This window comes from Lucilia cuprina, chromosome 2 (genome assembly GCF_022045245.1).
Source record: "Lucilia cuprina isolate Lc7/37 chromosome 2, ASM2204524v1, whole genome shotgun sequence".
Lineage (NCBI taxonomy): Eukaryota > Metazoa > Arthropoda > Insecta > Diptera > Calliphoridae > Lucilia > Lucilia cuprina.
The window spans coordinates 30546028-30567043 of record NC_060950.1 but is presented as its reverse complement, the minus strand read 5'-3'; the positions used below and the strand labels follow the sequence as shown (position 1 = coordinate 30567043).

Here is a 21016-nt window from a genome sequence, read left to right as displayed (position 1 = left end):
ATAGGCTGCCCAAAAAACTTTAAATGAAAAATTGGCCCAATTAGCTCGTGTGGAGGCAAATTTGGCGGCAATACAAAAAGTTTTGGATAAACAATTAAAAGAATATGGGTAGGTTGAGATGTAACTCTTATTAAATTACACAGGGTGATCATTTTTTTTTAACCCAGAGACCAATGTATACTTTTTAAAAGGAATGAGCTGCGCTGAAAGAGAATCTGAAATCAGATTTTTCCTATCGAATCTGAGATTTAAGATATTGGACTTTGGGACGTTGTAACAGTGTCTACACAACATTGTTAATAACATGTTCTGACGCAACAATAAATAATTCTTTTTATATCCTCCACCACCATCAGTGGTAATAGACGGTATATATACGTTTATCATTCCGTGTGTAACACCAAGAAATATTCACCCAACAAAGTATATATATTCTGGATCCTTATAAAATTCTGAGTCGATTTAGATGTCCGTCTGTCTGGTTAAAACACGCTCACGTTAAAACTAAGCCAAACATAATAGACCAAATTCACTGATAATATTCATTATTATCTTAAGCAGTTTGGTATTGAAAATGGGCAAAATCAGTTCAACGGGGAAAAGTTATAAATAAAACTACCTAAAAAAAATAAGCATTTTTTACACATTCTGATGTAATTTTCTCGAAAACTATGCAAGGTAATTCCATTAAAATCACCATAAATTCGTTTCTGCATAAGAGCCTGACCCCTGCTGAAAATTGCCAGCATCGGTCCACAATTTCATATACCTCCCATACAAAAGTACATATTCCCGGAAAATGGGGTTTTTGTTAATAACTTCCGTCGCAATGCCGATATCTTCACAAAATTTTACAAATTAAAATCTTATGTCAATAGAATTCATTCAGAGGAAAAATTTTTTGGATGTGTTCATAATTGGACATAGATTCCATACAAGGTCCCCTCCCGAAAATCACTTAAGCGCACATAATTCATTACTAAATTAAGATATCAAGTATTGCTCTCACATAAAGAAATATTACTATGCAATTTTTTCCGCTTGGTAAATAATTGCTCATAGTTCCCATACAAAGTCCCCTCCCGAAAATCACTTAAACGCTCATAACTCATTACTTAATTAAGATATCCATATAAAATTTGGCAGAAGTATTGCTCTCACATGAAGAAATATTACTATGAATTTTTTTCCGGTTGGTACATAATTGGTCATAGCTCCCATACAAAAATAGCCATACAAAATTTGGCATAAGTATTGCTCTCACATGAAGAAATATTACTTAAAACTTTTTTCCGGTCGGTCCATAATTGTACCCTCTAGAAAATCACTTTAACGCGCATAACTCATTACTAAATTAGGATATCGACATAAAATTGGGTAAAAGTATTGCTCATATGCATATAAATATTACAGTGAAAGGTTTTTTGATCGGTCGATAATTGGTCATGGCTCCCATACAAGGTCCTTTCCCGAAAATCACTTTTTTTCTGTAGGTCCATAATTGGTCATAGCTCCCATACTAGGGCCCTCCCAATAATCAATTAAACGCGCGTAACTCAATACTAAATTAAGAAATCCATTTAAAATTGGGTAAAAGTATTGCTCATATGCACAAAAATAATACTGTAATTTTTTTTTCGATCGGTCCTTAATTGGTTATAGCTCCCATACATGGTTCCCTTCCGAAAATAACATAAACGCGCTTGAAATATTACTGAGAATTTTTTCCGGGAGGTTCCCTCCCGAAAATTGTTTAAACGTACATAACTCATTGCTCTTATATACATACATAAATAACATTATAAAATTGTTTTACGATCGGTCCATATTTCCTCATAACTCTCATACTCGGTCCCCTTCAGAAAATCACTTAAATTCACATTATTCAATACCAAATAATGATATAGATACAGAATTTTAAAAATTGTATCCTTATATACATAATTGGACATAGCTCCCATACAAAGTCATTTTACAAAAATCTCTTGAAAGCATATTACTCATTACCAAATAAAGCTATTGAAAGATTTTTTCACGATCGGTTCACAAACACACATTACTTGTTACTAAATCACGATACAAAATTTGACTGAAGTATAGATTTTATGTACAGAAATGTAGCTTAAAGAATCTTTTACGATCGGTCTATAATTGATCATATCTCCCATACTAGGTCCAGCCGCTAAAAACGCTTTAATTGTATTTAACTACTTGCATTATCAATTTGGCTATTAAAATGTAAAGAAAAAGGCGTTTGTAATGTTCAATAAATCTTAGAATTGTAATAGATTTAAGACTTGGGATTTTTCTTATTTCTACAAATACTCGATAAAATAGAAATGTATAAATATAAAAGTAGCTGGTGGAGGATATTTAAGATTCGGCCCAGTCGAATATAGTACTCTAACTTGTTTTAATTTAATTTTTGTAATATTCACAATATTTGAACAACTTAAGGACATGATATCTCATATCCACGATCTGATGAAGAACATCTAAGTTCGGATTTAAATTCAGAGCAGCTCAATCCTTTCAAAACGTACACATTTGTCAGCACAATCCTTTAGAACAGTATAACTTGGTCTCAGGATTAAGATTTTTAAAATTTTTGTGGCTTTTATTAGTAATTGTTATACCATACACAAGAATAATTTTCTGAGTCGTTTTAGCTGTGTCCGCCCGTCTGTCCGTCCGTCCGTCCATGTAAACCTTATAATCAAACTTCAGTTTACAATTTTGAAAATAATTCAATAAACATCGGTCCATTATTTCACTTAGTCAATATACAACTGAACCCGCCGAATAGGACTTTTAAGTTCATAATTATGGTTAATATACACGTATCTCTACGAAAAGCTGCAAAACCAAGTTATATACTAGACTTGGTGACCCTCATGAACTTTATAATTATAGAGCCTCATTTGACCCTAGCCCGTATAAAAAGGCCCCCAATAAAAATTTGACTTAAATGCCCAAAAATAAATGCCTTAAGTATATCTGAGGTAATTCAATTTAAATCCTTTATTATGAGAACTAAATCACTCTTTTTTCTTGTAAAAGGTGTAGGATATCATATGGTCGGCCTCGCCCGACTATAATTTCTTAATTGTTTCTGTCTTATAGCGTTCTACAAGCTGAGCACGAAGCTTGCACGAAAAAGTTACAAAGAGCCCAGGAATTAATCTCCGGTTTAGGTGGTGAACGCACCAGATGGTCGGAAACGGCTAAACAATTGGGACGCACCTATAACACTTTAACTGGAGATGTACTGATCTCTTCTGGGGTGGTGGCCTATCTGGGACCCTTTACCATAGACTATCGCGTTGAACAAGTTCGCAAATGGGCCGAGAAGTGTGCTTCGTTTGGTATAGTCTGCAGTCAAGATTTTCAGTTGGTCAATGTTTTGGGTGAACCGGTAGAGATACGTAACTGGAATATATGTGGTCTACCCACTGATGCATTTTCCATTGAAAGTGCCATAATGATGCAGTGAGTATTAAATTTCATTTTCATTTTTTTTACATATTTATTTCTTACTCTTACTATAAATAATTAAATTAAAATTACACAAAAACGTTTGATTACAACGTTATTACACACATATACACATATATGTAAATACATACATATATTGTATTTTATGTATAACTATTAATGTAATATGAAAAAAAAAACGCTGCTTAAATGGGGGATGTAATTCACTTAATTAAAAAGTAAAGAGTTTTTTTCCACATACTTCGTACGCTTTTTGCATTAAATGAAATTAATTACATTTACATTACAAGATATTTTAATTACAAAGCTTCTTTAATAACACGAAGCTTCAAAACTTTTTTTATTATTACAAGCACAACAAACGCATCAGTTTATGTTGCTGATGTGTTTTACTGTGTTTCTGTTGTTTCTGCTTCCGCTGTTGTCATGCTTATTATTCCCTTTAGTCCTTTTTTGTATCCCTCTAATAGTACAGACAAAAAAAGTGTTTTTATACCCTTCACCTTGGTGAGAAGGGTAAATATAAGTTTGTTATTCCGTTTGTAATTTCTATAATATAATTTTCCGACTCTATTAAGTATATATATTCTGGATCCTTGTAGATAGCGGAGTCGATTAAGCCATGTCCGTCTGTCTGTCTGTTAAAATCAGTTTTTAGAGGTCCCCAAATATCGGCGAGATCCGAATCCTCAATAATTCAGTTAGACATGCTTTCGAGAAGATCGCTATTTAAAATCAGCAAAATCGGTCTATAAATAACGGAGATATGAGCATAAATCCGAGACAGCCTCTGAAAATTTCATAAAAAAGCCACATTTTTTTCATGCTTTGTTAAAAAAGCAACAACAACACTGTGAATTGGATAAAGATGTACATGTGCGTGTGGAGATGTATTTGGTTTTATATTATGTGTATTTTTTTGTATGTTTGGATGTTGTATTGTTCTCACGAAGGTGTTGGGTATAACAAGAACAAGCAGATAAAGCAGTAATATGTTGGTTATACAGCTCATATTTGTTTGAGGTTGGTAATACAGTTTGACGGTGGTATTACAGTACAACGGTTAATATTTCTTTTTGCTACAGTTTATATTTGTTTGTGTGTATGTTATGTGTGACATGTGTGCAGGATACAAAATAAATAAAAACTGTTTTTTAAAACATACTTGGTGAAGGGTATATAAGATTCGGCACAGCCGAATATAGAAATATTACTTGTTAATATTAGTATTATGTAAAAAACTAATAACATTCAAAACAAAATGTAGGTGATACAGTGGAACTAAAAGAAATATAAACATAGTTTCTTACCATTTTGTAGGTGAATATGTAATTGGCCTTAGTCTTACTTAGTGTCACTTACCTTAATTCTCACCTTAAATATTGATCCTAATTATCCTGTTTTAAAAGAGAACTTAATACAAACCACACGCAGTTCCACTGTAAACACGTAGCATTAGACGAATATAAAATAACACTTAAATTAAACGCGTAACGGTAATTATGGCTAAAAACATTGAAAACAGTATAAAATGTATTTTAAGAGTTTTAAGAAACAAGGTTGTAGGACAATTAGGAAAGACGGAGGTTTTCCTACTTCTTTTTTGTTCTCCATGTATTTTTGTGATGCCTTTGGCATAATGTAACCAACCAACAACAATGTGTAAAATATAAGTATTTGTCGAAAATTTCATTTAATTACAGCAAAAACAAGAAAAAAAGTAAAAACAACATTTATATCAACAATAGAACTAATGTTCGAAAGGATGTAATGTTCAGTTCAGCAGCAGCTTTCATTGTAACTATGCGTATGGAAAAGATGAAAATTACAACTTCAATACACAGTTGGTGTCGTTCAAACCACTGAACATTTTTTGGTGAATTCGATTAGAGATTGATTTTATGTCTTAAGTCATTTATGTTTCAGTAATCAGAGATGTTCTCTTTTTATACCCTCCACCACCATCAGTGGTGATAGAGGGTATATATAACTTTGTCATTCCGTGTGTAACACCATCTGAGACCCAGCAAAGTATATATTTCTGTTTCCTTATCAAAATCTGAGTCGATTTATCTTTGTCCATCTCTCCGTCTGTCCGTCTGTCTGTGTAAAACGCGCTTACGATAAAACGAAGTAATAGAATATAACCAAATTCACACAAAATGTTTTTCGTTTTCCTAAGTTATTTGGTATTGAAAATGGGCAAAATCGGTTCACATCGGGAAAATTTATGAATCAAAATTTGAAACAACCTCGAAAAAAATAAGCATTTTTTACACATTCTGATGTAATTTTCTCGAAAACTATGCAAGATAATTCCATAAAAATCGGCATACATTCGTTTCCAAACAAGAGCTTAATCTCTGCGTTAAATCGCCTGAATCGGTCCACAATTTCATATACCTCCCATACAAAAGAACATATTCCCGGAAATTTGGTTTTTTGTTAATAACTACCGTCATAATGTCGATATCTTCACAAAATTTTAGAAATTAAAATTCTATGATAATAGAATTTATTCAGATTAATTTTTTTTTTGGATAGGGCATAATTGGTAATAGTTCCCATACAAGGTCCCCTCCTATAACTCATTATAAATTAAGATATCGATATAAAATTTGGTACAAGTATTGCTCTTATATACATAAATATTACAATGAAAGCTTTTTTAGATCGGTCCATAATTGGTCATAGCTCCCATACAAGGTCCCCTCCCGAAAATCACTTAAACGCACATAACTCATTACTAAATTAAGATATCCATATAAAGTTTTGCACAAGTGTTGATCATATAAAAAGAAATAATACTGTGAAATGTTTTTCCGATCGGTCCATAACTGATCATAGCTCCCATATAAGGTCCCTTTAAAAAAACACACATACAAGCTTCCCTTCGGAAAATCAGAAAAAACGCACATAACTCATAACCAAATATTAAAATCTATACATTTAGCAAAAATATTGCTCTTATATACATAAATTCACTATAAAATTGTTTTACGACCGGTCCACAATATTTATTACCAAGTAATGATATAGATATAGAATTCTGAAATTTTGTCTTTATGTACATAATTTGACATAGCTCCCATACAAAGACTTATCACTCAAAATATCGATTTTTGGTGAGCAATATAAGTGATCACAGACTTTCGCTGTTTAAACTCTATTTCTTATAGTTTCCAAGATAAATGGACTTTTATGTTTCCTCTTTTTTGGCGCTTTCTCTTATAGTGTCCAAGATAAATGGTATTTTATGTTTTCACTCAAAATATAGAATTTGAGTAAGAAATAAAAGTGATCATAGATTTTTATTGTTATCGATGTATCTCTTATTGTTTTCAAGATACACGGACTTTATATTGGTGGGAAATATAAGTGATCACAGATTTTTATTGTTTTCGATCTATCTCTTTTAGTTTCCAAGATAAACGGACTTTATATTGGTGAAAAATATACGTAATCATAGATTTTCATGCTTTTTTCTCTATCTCTTATCTTTCTAAAAGATAAATAGATTTTTATATTATCTGTTTTTGACTCGTTCTCTTATAGTTTCCAAGATAAAAAACTTTTATGTTTTCACTCATAATGTCGATTTTTGGTGAGAAATATAATTGATCACAGATTTGCACGGTTTTGGCTCTAACTCTTAGAGTTTCCATGGTCTTTAATTATACCCTACACCACTTTAGTAGGGAGGGTATATTGGGTTTGTGCTGATACAAAAATATTCGTCCTATACCCACCTTAAAGTATACCAATCGGCTTAGAATCATTTTCTGAGTCGATTAATCTATGTCCGTCCGTCTGGCTGGCTGTCCATGTAAACCTTGTGCGCAAGGTACATGTCGCAAATTTCAAGATAATTGGATGAAATTTGGCACACACGCTTCTTTTGGCCCAAGGACGAAGCCTATTCATTGGTTAAAATCGGTCCATGATTTCGTCTAGCCCCCATACAACCGTACCCCCAAAATAGGGCCTTTTGGCTTATAATTAATTTAAATAATCTATCGTGTTAAGAAAAGTCGACAAAACTTAGTTTTAAACAACTTTAAATGACGCTACCGATTTTTGTAATGATCGGGCTTCATTTGACCCCATCCCTCATACAAACTCCCCTTCAGAAAATGAATTAAAGGTCAAAATTCACTTACAAACACTAATAACACTTTTAAATTCTACATAAATAATATTGAAGAAGACTTAACTTCCCCTACCAACATTTTTAAGGATAGGACCATATTTTGCCCTACTCTCCTTTGAGCCCTCTTGTAAAAAATCTGTTTTTTGCCAAAAAAAAAAAGTAAAAATATTCCGAAATATGTCATTTAAAGTTCTATAAAACTAAGTTTTGTCGACTTTTGTTAACATAATAGATCATTTAAATTAATGATAAGCCAAAAGGCCCTATTTAGGGGGTACGTTTGTATGGGGGCTAGTCGAAATAATGGACCGATTTTAACCATTTTCAATAGGCTTCGTCCTTGGGCCAAAAGGAGTGTGCCAAATTTCATCCAATTACCTGTACCTTGCGCACAAGGTATACATGGACAGCCAGCCAGACGGACGGACATAGCTTAATCGACTCAGACAATGATTCTAAGCCGATTGGTATACTTTAAGGTGGGTATAGGACGAATATTTTCGTATGTTACAAACATCAGCACAAACCCAATATACCCTCCCCACTAAAGTGGTGTAGGGTATAAAAACAAACCAAAAGCTTTATTTTTTTAATAATCCCCATTTTTAACATACATACGGTCGGCTACGCCCGACTATACATTCATACTTGTTTTTTCTTTCAAAATATAGATTTTTGGTGAGAAATATACATATATTCACAGATTTTTGCTGTTTTGCCTCTATCTCTTATATTTTCCAAGATAAATGGACTTTTATGTTTTCACTAAGTGATTAAAGATTTTCAACTAAATTTTTTTTTGTAAGAAAGTTAATTGATCATAGATTTTCGCAATCGACACAAAATGTTTACTGGTTTATTTTATTAAATGTCACTTTTATATGTTACACCAATATTTAAACGGGGGTAGTGGCGGTGGGTATGTTAGGAATATTGGTAGAAATGTAGGTGGATTGTGTAAGTGTAGTTTGAGCTAAAATATCAAATATATGTTTGAAATTTCATGCATCTGATGTTGATGTGTTCGTTTGATATTAAATTGAACACAGGAAGAAAATATAAAAAACGAAATTAAAGAAAACGGATGCTGTGTGTGTGCGTGTGTTCGTAGAGCTGCTGATGCCTGTTAGTGAAATTCGTTTAATAGAAGGGTGACTTTTACATTTTCTACTATTATTATTTATTTTTTGTTATTTTTGAACAAACGCACACTCACACTTTTGAAATTAAACGATTATATGCTGAAACACATAAGCGGCGTCAAGGCGACAAGTATTAGTTGTGGAATACATGTCGTTGTAGAAAAATTTCTGAGAAGTTTAACTTTGGGTGTTATCTCGCATTAATAAATTTTTATAAACTTTGAAATCTTCGATCACTTTAATACGATTTTGACCGTACCAAATTAATTTAAATTTACGAAATTTGAATTAGATTTCTTAAATTTGATATAAATGGGTTTAAATTTTTGTTATTATAACTGTTTCACATAATGTGATGGTAGCGCTAAAATTATATCTAAAATAACTCAATATCTATTCAACATATCCAAATCTGAACTATTTGAACACAAAAACTACGCTTAATCGCTGCGATATATAGTGTTATATTTTGAACATGATTTTTTTTTCTTGTATTTTGCTTTAAGGTAAAACCTTTAGAAGCGTTAGTGCGTATGGGGTGAGCGTTAAATAATACATACAAACGGACAAACATAGATCGCTTGAAGCATTAAAATTTGTTTGTAATGCCCACGTATTATTACGAACAAAAACATATACGCACGTTACAGACCTTCTCGCATACCAAATCTGTAGAAAATGCGTTTACTAAAACCCAGTGAACAATTTACAATAAAAATTATATTCATTCTATAGGAACGTCATCCCTAAAGCATTGCTTTACATTGATCTTTACTAGACGCAGAGAAAAAAACATAATTCGGCATGGTTAGGACAACTATTCTATGTTTTTTGTAACAATATTTTGTTGTCATAACCAAACAATTGTTACTTTTATTGAACTTCATCAATATTTTAGTTACTGAAAACATTTATATGTTTATGACAATTATAAATTTGAGAAAGATTCTCTGAAAAATAATTATTTTTACAACAAATAAATAATGATAATTATGTAAACATATTATATTTTTTATAATCATTTAATCTATCAAATAACCATTAAATGGTAGGATTTTACACGTTTATCCATATAATGTTTAAGATATAAGTAAAATTTGTATGGTTTATCCGTAAATAAATTAAATAAATTGTTAATCAAATGTAGTGTTAAAATAATTGTGAAAAATTAAAGTGTGGATATATATTTTTATGGGAGTATCAGTGCTTGGAAGTTTTGTGTTTGTTTAAAAGAAAATTAAGAAATAATTACATTTTACGCCGAGCACATTCAATTAACCATATTATGTTTAATATGTAACCATAACATGGTTACTTGAAGACATGTGACTACTTGTAACCATAATATGGTTACTTGAAACAATAATATGATTACTTGAAGCCATTATATGACTACATGAAACCATAACGTGGTTGCTTGAAACTACAATATGATGCTACAACATCACATTATGATTAATAAAACTATATTATGATGAAATATTTGGACTATATTTAATCATAATATGATGTTTCTGATAGTAAATATCTTGTTGTATTTTTTTGTAGAAATTTGTAACCGTCTATGGCCTTATAAAGGCTAGGTTATGGTAATAAATAAATAAATAAATAAATAAATAAATAAATAAATAAATAAATAAATAAATACGATCATAATATGTTTTAACTTTAACCATAATTCTAACCGTAATATGTTGCTCTTAGATTATGGTTACCACAACTATATTTTTTCTCTGCGTGTATATAGACGACTTTTGCTGCTTTTGCGGGAGAGGCTTCTTTAGTTGGTAGCTATTATTAAATTAAGCACACGCTAGGGACCAATTATCATTAATGACTTCTTTAGTAGTTAATAGGTAATTGAACTGAAAACCTAGATCTAGACGATTTAGTAAGTAATAATACTAATAATGTAGAGTAGTTGATTTCATATCGGATTCGAACATGAACATCCTGGGTGGGGCTAGCTCATGGACCCAAGTGAGTCGGCATTTAGCATACATATCGATACTTATATGACTGTCAGAGAGTGTTATTAATATACAACTTTCTTCTATTAGGTTTACTGGGTTATGCCACCATAAGTCTTGCAAACACACATTAAAGGCAAAAAAAAATGTAAATAAATGAAGAGAACGCATCTGTTGTGCTGTACCAATTTTCCCGTAAGGTGGTAAATACAGTTATTTGTTGTTCCATGTTATTTTGTTCCATATCCAACCTCAACGTCAACAATGTCTACTCTGCCACTACCACTATTGCCATCACATAGGCAAACTACCTTCCAACATAACACAGTCATTAGTCGCAGCAGCCTTTATAGCGAACAATCACCAACAGACATACATACATATACACATATCAGGATAACGTATAAACGGGAATAATAACAACAACAACAACAACAACAAAAAATTGATTAATGTGTTCTACGCTAGATTAAAGCACATTTGCTATTAAAACATACAACCCACACAAACAGACATCTAAAACAGTGATGGGCTACCCTAGCAAACAGGAGGCGGGAAATAATTTAAAAATAATTGTAAATACTTGCTTTAGAGTTTCATAAACCATCGTATTTGTTTGATTATTTTTTAAAAATTATGGTCCTGTATTCTTTGTGCCGACCACTGATTTTAAGATCCATATAAACAATGTATTATAAGGCACAGAGCCAACATCTACTACACAACTACTGCTGTAATTTGCAATTTTACTTTTACGCTTTATGAAATGGGAATGTTGTTGCAATTGGTTGGAGGGACTTATAATTCCTTTTAGTTACATACGTATATGGAATGATATCGTCGTAAATAAACACATGTGAAGTGATCGGTGTTTGCTATAACTTTAAGGGATTTTCTTTTATTAAAAATTCCTCATTTTTCATTGAACACATTCACATGTGATGGAGACAGATTGTAGAACAAAAAAAAAAAAAAATGAAATTGGTGAAATTGTGCACTGACACTTGCAAAAAAAAATGAAAGGTAAAATATTCTAGTGTTAAGTCTAGTCCCAGTGTAGGCTATTGTCACGCCTATAGTCTTGAATAATGTTCAGCCTAAAGTGCAGTATATAGTGAAGTCTATAGTCCAGTCTATAGTCTTATCTTTGGTCCAGTCTATAGTCTAGTCTATAGCCTAGTCTATAGTCTAGTCTATAGCCTAGTCTATAGTCTAGTCTATAGCCTAGTCTATAGTCTAGTCTATAGTCTAGTCTATAGTCTTGATATTTACCACCCCTAAACAACGATAGGATATAGTAAATATGAAGAAATTTCTTTATATTAACTATATGTAAATTTTTTGTTTGGTCATTTTCATATATCTAGAAGATAGAAGATTCAAATAAAGCATTTATTCGTCGTTCGTTTGAATAATCAAAAAATTTTTGATATATAATCGACTATTCGAGTGAAAAAAAAAAAATTGTAAATTTATAAATTTCTTTTCGCTATTCTGGGTTCTGGTGAAAATTCTGTTCAGGAGAAGGTAGTCTGGTAGACCGGAGGTGGTGTGCGCTCCTTAATCAATGCGTAGAACAGGTCCGATAGAGGCCTAGGTATATTTCTTCGAATTTGATGTATATATGTACAATATACATACTCCTTTCAAACTAACTAACTAACTAACTGCAAGAAATCTCAGGGTGTCATTAAGCTGGAACACAGATATCTTATCATGTCTGCCTAGTAACCAGTGTCCTGTTATTTCAGTTGATGATATACTCTTTTGCACTTTGTAAAATCATTGGGGATTTGGGGAAAAAAATATCAATTGACCACGAGCGTCTGTTATTGCATATGATATTTTTATTATCCTGAAAAAAATGGCTTGTAGTAAACATCTGCATAAATATACTTGTTCTTCAATTCACAGCACAGCATAGCTTAACACAAGTAAGAAATTTTAGTCGGGCGAGGCTCGACCCTACACCTGTTACAAAAATAAAACGTGATTTAGTTTTCATAATAAATCATTTAAGTTGAAATGTACCTTGCCTCATATTTACTTTAGCCATTTATTGTTGAGAAAAATTGTGTGTAAAGAGTTGTCCATTTGAAAGCTGGACAGTTTTCAAAAAAATATATTATGGGGGACATGATTTTTCATGTTAAATTCAATATTTTACCCAGCTTCAAATAAACTTTGTTATGTTTTATAATAGTTCCAAAAATATTTCTAGTCGTTCGCGAGCTAGACCGCTTACAAAAAAGTACATTTTTAGTTAGTTATGTTTTAAAATTTTATTGTATTTCTTAAACAAAATATACAATATGTGGTATCATTTGAAATGTTTTTTGAAGCCAAGTCTAGTGGTGCGCAAAGTTTGCAAAATGGTACATACATTTTATTTTGTATTAGTAAAAAATATAATAATTTTTAATATTTTGAAATATGTCAGTTATGAGCAAACGATTATTTATGATTAATACATAATACATCCAGCGGCTTTAAAAACCCCTTTCAAACAATACGCCACTATCGATATTTTGTTAAAAAAATAAATAAATAAAAATAAAAAAATAAATTCCAAAATACCTTATACCCTTCACCTTCGTGAGAAGGGTATATATAAGTTTGTCATTCCGTTTGTAATTTCTATAATATAATTTTCCGACCCTATAAAGTATATATATTCTGGATCCTTATAGGTAGCGGAGATGATTAAGCCATGTCCGTCTGTCTGTCCGTCTGTCTGTCTGTCTGTATGTTTGTTGTTGTCCGGTACCCCGATTCATGTATTCTCCAAATACCCGTTGGAGACACTTAAAAATTTCTGAGTTTTTGGCAAAATTTTTTGTTTTTTCAAAAAATCTTAAAAATTATCCAGAGCTGGAATTGCATATAAACTATATTTTTTTGGAAAGAACTAGTCCTGGGCTACTTCCTAGTCTATATTTTATAGTCTATTATATAGTCTAGTCTATGGCCCGATATAAATACTTCTGTTAAGTTTCTGCTTGTGTTCAGACCCTATGACTTATCTGCTTTGTGGGATGGCTTTTTCTGTAATATTTAAAGGACTCAGAAGGTATATGTATATTCTTCAATATTTGCATTTGGTTGGGGATTTAAAATATAAATAATATTTAGCATTAACAAATATTACTTTTACAAAAGGAAATTAGCTTTGTGATACGTTTGTACAGCGTTTCCTTTAGCCGATTTTGTACCATAAATTTCCCTCAGTGTTTCTATTTAGTATGTGTCAATTTGATATAAATAAATATGCGTGCAAAAAATTAAAAACAAATAATAAAGTTTGAAAATGACCATGAATAACTTATGGGTAGCAGCATTGAAACAACATACAAACAAAATAACAGTAAAACTTATAGTTAGAATTGTGTTCAATTTCTCATTAGAACCAACGACCAATTCATAACTCTAACTTTGAGTTATGAATAGATACATAGTACATATTTATTCATCCATCAAAATGTTCACTTTATAAATACACAAACATTCGCATAGAACAGCATCATTTATTTTTCATTCAACCACACAGCCAGGCAGGCCAGCAGTCTATCATTCATTTGAACGTTCATTTATGCATGCAGTCATGCATTCAGTCATTTATTCGTTTTCATCAGCAGCATCGGTTGTTGTCTGTCGTTTACTGTAGATACGATTAAATTCATTTCAATTTCAATTTAATAATGATTTTCTTCTTTTATTTTTTTGTTGCGTCATGTGTGTGTGTAAGCATGGGTAGTTTTAAAGGTTATTAAAATTAGTAATTGTGATGATATCAATAAATCCACTTTTTTTATCCTTTTAATGCTTCTTCCTTTAATGTTATGACTAGACTATGACTAGACTAGGACTAGACTAGGACTAGACTAGGACTAGACTAGGACTAGACTAGGACTAGACTAGGACTAGACTAGGACTAGACTAGGACTAGACTAGGACTAGACTAGGACTAGACTAGGACTAGACTAGGACTAGGTGAATATTTTTGGCAAAAGATACATTTTAAAGCGCCCTCGTTTGTATTTCTGAATGTTTATATGTACATATATTAATGTGTAGAAAATTTGGGAATTTTATCATATGGTTGCTTTAACCCAAACATACTCCCACAATGCCATGTCTTTACATTTGGAATTGCTAATGGAATTTGTAACTACGAGTGTATGATTCGATCTACATACATACACTATATAAGCTCATGTTCGTGTGTGTATAGGTAACATGTGCGTTCTTTTCTTTGGATTATATCGAGTAAATTAGTTCCTTTTTAATAACAATTTTATTTTATTCATTATTTTTCCTTCGTTTTACATTTGCCACAGTAATCTCCTCATGGCCGTAAGGATTTTCGATTAAATTGTAACTGTGCATGGTTGTAGGGTGCGTTCTACACCAAAGCAATGTGCTGCGCTGAGCAAGCACATCCTATAATTTATTATTACTTTGGTTTCCCATTACTAATGCATGCGGAACAAATTATGTTTTTGTCGAACCAAATTACCGTAATCGTTTTTTATATTGATTGGAATTATTGTTGGTGCTGCTGTTGCTGTTTATTGCAAAGTTTTATTTTATTTTACTAATGCCACATCAAATTTATTAAAACTCACCACGTCGCTATTGTCAGCAAATGAATGCTGCTTTAATTTTATTTTTTTCCTCTTTATTTATTGTTTAATGTAACTAATTTAAATTGGCTGATGGATTTATACCTTATGTCGTTTTATGTAATTTCATTTAAAAAGTCCCAAGGCATAAATATTTGTAAAGGATATGTTGAACTTAATTGCTCTAGAGGTAGTTGTAGAGATTGTTATTTAAGTGGTATGTAAGATATATAAATATATATGTAGATAGATAGATAGATAGATAGATAGATAGATAGATAGATAGATAGATAGATAGATAGATAGATAGATAGATAGATAGATAGATATTTGAATTTCGTCTTTTTATACCCTTCACCTTCGTGAGAAGGGTATATAAAAGTTTGTCATTCCGTTTGTAATTTCTATAATATAATTTTCCGACCCTATAAAGTATATATATTCTGGATCCTTATAGGTAGCGGAGATGATTAAGCCATGTCCGTCTGTCTGTCTGTCCGTCTGTCTGTCTGTCCGTCTGTCTGTCTGTATGTTTGTTGAAATCAGTTTTTAGAAGACCCCAGATATCTGCGAGATCCGAATCTTCCATAATTCTATCAGACATACGACCGGCAAGAACGCTATTTAAAATCAGCAAAATCGGTCCATAAATAACGGAGATATGAGCAAAAAACCGAGACAACCTCTGAAAATTTCATATAAAATTTAGATTTTTTATTCATGCTCAGACAGAAACTGCAAAAAACAAAATACATAACAATACGGTAAATATTGTTATTGTAATTTGTTTATAAAAGCAAAGCAGAGCAAGAGCAGCAGAGCGAGAGCAGCACTAATGTTTTGTTATTGGCTAGAAATATGAAATTAAGTATGTAGAGCCTGGATTAAGTGAGAACCTATAAAAGGGACTTTCTGGTACTTTTTCGTTCTTCAAAAGGTATTTTTTTAAATTTCTATAATATTAAACCTAGAAACATGAAATTAAGATTGCATGGCCCGGATTAAGTGAGGACCCAAACAAGGGGAGTTTTTGGTACTTTTTCGTTTTTCAAAAGGTACTTTTTGCAATTTCTACAATATTGAACCTAGAAACATGTAATTAAGTATGTATGGCCCGGATTAAGTGAGGACCCATAAAAGGGGACTTTTTCGTTGTTCAAAAGGTACTTTTTGCAATTTCTACATTATTGAACCTAGAAACATTTAATTAAGTATGTATGGCCCGGATTAAGTGAGGACCCATAAAAGGGGACTTTTTGGTACTTTTTCGTTCTTCAAAAGGTACTTTTTGCAATTTCTACAATATTGAACCTAGAAACATGTAATTAAGTATGTATGGCCCGGATAAAGTGAGGACCCATACAAGGGGACTTTTTGGTACTTTTTCGTTTTTCAAAAGGTACTTTTTGCAATTTCTACAATATTGAACCTAGAAACATGTAATTAAGTATGTATGGCCCGGATTAAGTGAGGACCCATAAAAGGGGACTTTTTGGTATTTTTTCGTTGTTCAAAAGGTACTTTTTGCAATTTCTACAATATTGAACCTAGAAACATGTAATTAAGTATGTATGGCCCGGATTAAGTGAGGACCCATAAAAGGGGACTTTTTGGTACTTTTTCGTTCTTCAAAAGGTACTTTTTGCAATTTCTACAATATTGAACCTAGAAACATGTAATTAAGTATGTATGGCCCGGATTAAGTGAGGACCCATACAAGGGGACTTTTTGGTACTTTTTCGTTTTTCAAAAGGTACTTTTTGCAATTCCTACGATATTAAACCTAAAAAACATGTAATTATGTATGTATGGCCCGGATTAAGTAAGGACCCATAAAAGGGGACTTTTTGGTACTTTTTCGTTTTTCAAAAGGTACTTTTTGCAATTTCTACGATATTAAACCTAAAAACATGTAATTAAGTATGTATGGCCAGGATTAAGTGAGGACCCATGAAAGGGTACTTTTTGGTACTTTTTCATTCTTCAAAAGGTACTTTTTGAAATTTCTATAATATTGAACCTAGAAACATGTTATTAAGTTCGTATATCCCGGATTAAGTGAGAACCAGTAAAAGGGGACTTCTTGGTACTTTTTCGTTCTTCAAAAGGTACTTTTTACAATTTCTACAATATTGAACCTAGGAACATGTAATTAAGTTTGTATGGCCCGGATTAACTGAGGACCCATAGATGGGGACTTTTTGGTACTTTTTCGTTCTTCAAAAGGTACAAAAGGCTTTAAACACATCATGGTGAAGGGTATATAAGATTCGGCACAGTCGAATATAGAACTCTTACTTGTTATTTTTGATATTTCAGCTTGTAAGTTAGTAGAGTCATATTAAGTCTAAAAAATTACTCAATGAATAATGTAATTCGAATAAAAAATAGGCCGAAATGTTTAAAATTTTATGATCCTGCTTATTTTTAATCAAAAACTATTAAAATTGTCTTATTTAATATTTTATAATGTATAAATTTAGCGGAAAAGCACTTAAACTTCGGGAGTTTAAAATCCCGAAAATCTCTGGGAATTAAATTTTAAAAATCCCGGTTTTTAGTACTTTCAAATCCCGAAAATCGGGAATTCCCGTTTGGGATCCCTAGTATACACTGACGGTATGCGGATTTATTACCGAGCACACTGATACTCTTATCCAATCCCTAGTCCAATTTTACGTTGACTGTGAGCTCCGTGTATATATATATATATATATATATATATATATATATATATAATATATATATATATATATTTATATATATATATATATATATATATATATATATATATAATATATATATATATATATATATATATATATATATATATATATAATATATATATATATATATAATATATATATATATAATATATATATATATATAATATATATATGGCAATTCTAATAAAATTTGATGAATTTTTATATAAATTAAATATTATATATATTATTATAGAAATATTATATATATTGAGAGATGTTAGAACAGAATTTCATCAAGAATTTCATCTTATTATAAGGACGCACAGATGGACAGGCTCAGAAATTAATACTTAATCGATACTTTAAGGACCGATATTTTGAACGTTACAATTAGCAGCACAAATTCAAAATTACCTTCCGCATTTGTTTTTGTTTCAGAAAAATTAAAAAATATGCTATAAAAATGTTGGAAATATGCTAAATATATGCAATTTAAAGCAAAGTATGCAACAACAAATCTATGCATTTTGTAGCAAATTCTTTGATTCGGAAAAAACAAGTTAAAAGTTATTTTGAGTTACTGACTAAAGACGGCATTTGCATATAAATCCTTGACCTGGTTATTACTCTTGGCTTAATTTCATGTCTCTAGATTCTATATTATTATATGATATTCAAAAAGTCCCTTTTGAATAACGAACAAATAAAAGTGTTAAAGTCGACTACGCCATCAAACCGTATGCCGTAAATAGAATGCTCACAGTAATGTAATTACTGTAATTTCTGTAGGCCGATTTTCATAAAACTTGATACGGGGATTTTTGGTCATAAAAAACTTGCTTATGTCCAGTAGTGAGCGTTAAAGTTATTTTCTAAGGAAGACCTTATATTTGGGTGGGGTTAATTATGGACCGATTCTCATAAAATTCGTTATATATGTAGATATTTGCTCGTAAAAAGCTAACTTATATCGAATTTCAGAGCTAAACTCGTATTTTTAAGCCAGTATACTGGCTTATAATAAGACTTAATAAGGCACCATATACATGTGACGGATAGGGTAATGGTACTTTTTCGTTCTTCAAAAGGTACAAAAGGCTTTAAACACATCATGGTGAAGGGTATATAAGATTCGGCACAGCCGAATATAGAACTCTTACTTGTTTATTATATATTTTTTTTCTTTCAGAAACGCCCGCCGTTGGCCTCTTATGATAGATCCGCAAGGACAAGCCAATAAATGGATTAAAAATCTCGAAAAGAATAATCGTCTTTGTGTAATACGCCTTAATCAACCCGATTATACCAGAGTTCTGGAAAATGCTATACAATTCGGTTTACCCGTACTACTAGAGAATATAGGAGAAGAATTAGATCCTTTACTGGAATCAATTTTACTTAAGCAACTATTCAAGCAAGGCGGTACATTGTGCATTAAACTGGGCGACTCGGTTATAGAATATAATCACAGTTTTAAGTAAGTATAAGTCGAATATAGAATCCTTTAAATATAATATAATAATTTTAACTTTCAGATTCTATATGACTACCAAATTACGCAATCCTCACTATTTACCAGAAGTCGCGGTCAAAGTAACGCTACTTAATTTCATGATTACCACACAAGGTTTACAAGATCAGCTATTGGGCATAACAGTCGCTAGAGAACGACCTGATTTGGAGGCCGAAAAGAATACACTTATTGTACAGGGTGCTGAAAATAAACGTATGCTTAAAGAAACTGAAGATCAAATTTTGGAAGTACTTTCGTCTGCTGAAAATATTTTGGAGGATGAAACTGCTGTACAAATTCTAAGCTCTTCGAAGGCCTTGGCCAATGACATCAATGAGAAACAGATTATAACCGAAGCCACAGAAAAACAAATTGATATTGCCCGCTTGAGTTATGTACCAATAGCAGAGCATTCAACAATATTATTTTTTACTATTGGTAAGTTATTTTAATATTAATAATAGAATTTGATAGAATGATGGTTGTTAAGTCTTTTCAGTTTAATATTATAGGTATTTTATTAACTGTTTGTATTGTTGTTTTATAACCTAACACCAATAATGTAATTAAATTGTTGTTAACAGACACAATACAAAATTTTTAATTTTTAAATTTCACGTCCCTTCAGTTTCTATATTGATCTTATCCGGAGAGATTATAAAGAATTGCTGGGCCTCTTGCGTATACATGGTCGAGTGTGTGAGAATTTGTATACACAAACTAATATCCGGATTTATTGCACTTTTCTGTTTGGTTATTGTATTTTAATTCAATCTGTACCAAAATAAAAACCAAAACAGTTTTTGTAAAGGAGTTTATAGTTTTAATTTCCGTTTAATATTGTGGTCATAAAAAATTTATTTTTTTTTAACATTTCACCGCCGGATAAAAAGGTATACCAAGTGTGTTTCTAATATGCGGAGGTAAACTAATACTTTAAATTAAAAAAATCGTATAAAGGATGGTATATATTAGATGACGTAGGCGTTTTAAATGTTTGTTTTAACATAGAGAACCGTAAAATTCGATTCTATGCTTCTCTTACGGGATGGGTTATGTAGGAGATAGTGGAACCTGACTTCATGTTGGGCATATATTACAAGCAGTATGATATATGAGACACCAACCGACGTTAAGCATGTTGTTTCTCTAACCGACCAATTATCATGTAGGTAACCAACTAGCTAATATAAATCTGTATGTCTAAGCAATTTATTAAGCAGGACTTAGGGGCATTAAACTCGTTACTCTATTCACTGATCATTAACTAGCTAATTGTCTAGCTGCTGGAATAGTTCAAAGTCAAAATTTTGCACCTAATGGTCTACGACGCCAATTTTAAAGTTAGCCTTCTTTCAAGTGCTGAAATTTTCGCTGGTAATAACCATTAGGGGTAATAACCATTAGGATCTGGTG

The 21016-nt window shown here is 31.5% G+C and overlaps 1 protein-coding gene across 2 annotated transcripts in view; it reads left to right on the top strand.

Moving 5' to 3' along the window:
* LOC111684959 (dynein axonemal heavy chain 7-like) overlaps nt 1-21016 on the top strand; it is a 76137-nt gene that overhangs the window by 31943 nt on the left and 23178 nt on the right. For both annotated transcript variants that reach the window (XM_046950130.1, XM_046950123.1), the window contains exons 21-24: nt 5-108; nt 3124-3489; nt 19277-19564; nt 19623-20038. In XM_046950130.1, coding sequence (XP_046806086.1) covers nt 5-108; nt 3124-3489; nt 19277-19564; nt 19623-20038 — 1174 coding nt within the window. The remainder of the gene's footprint in view (nt 1-4; nt 109-3123; nt 3490-19276; nt 19565-19622; nt 20039-21016) is intronic.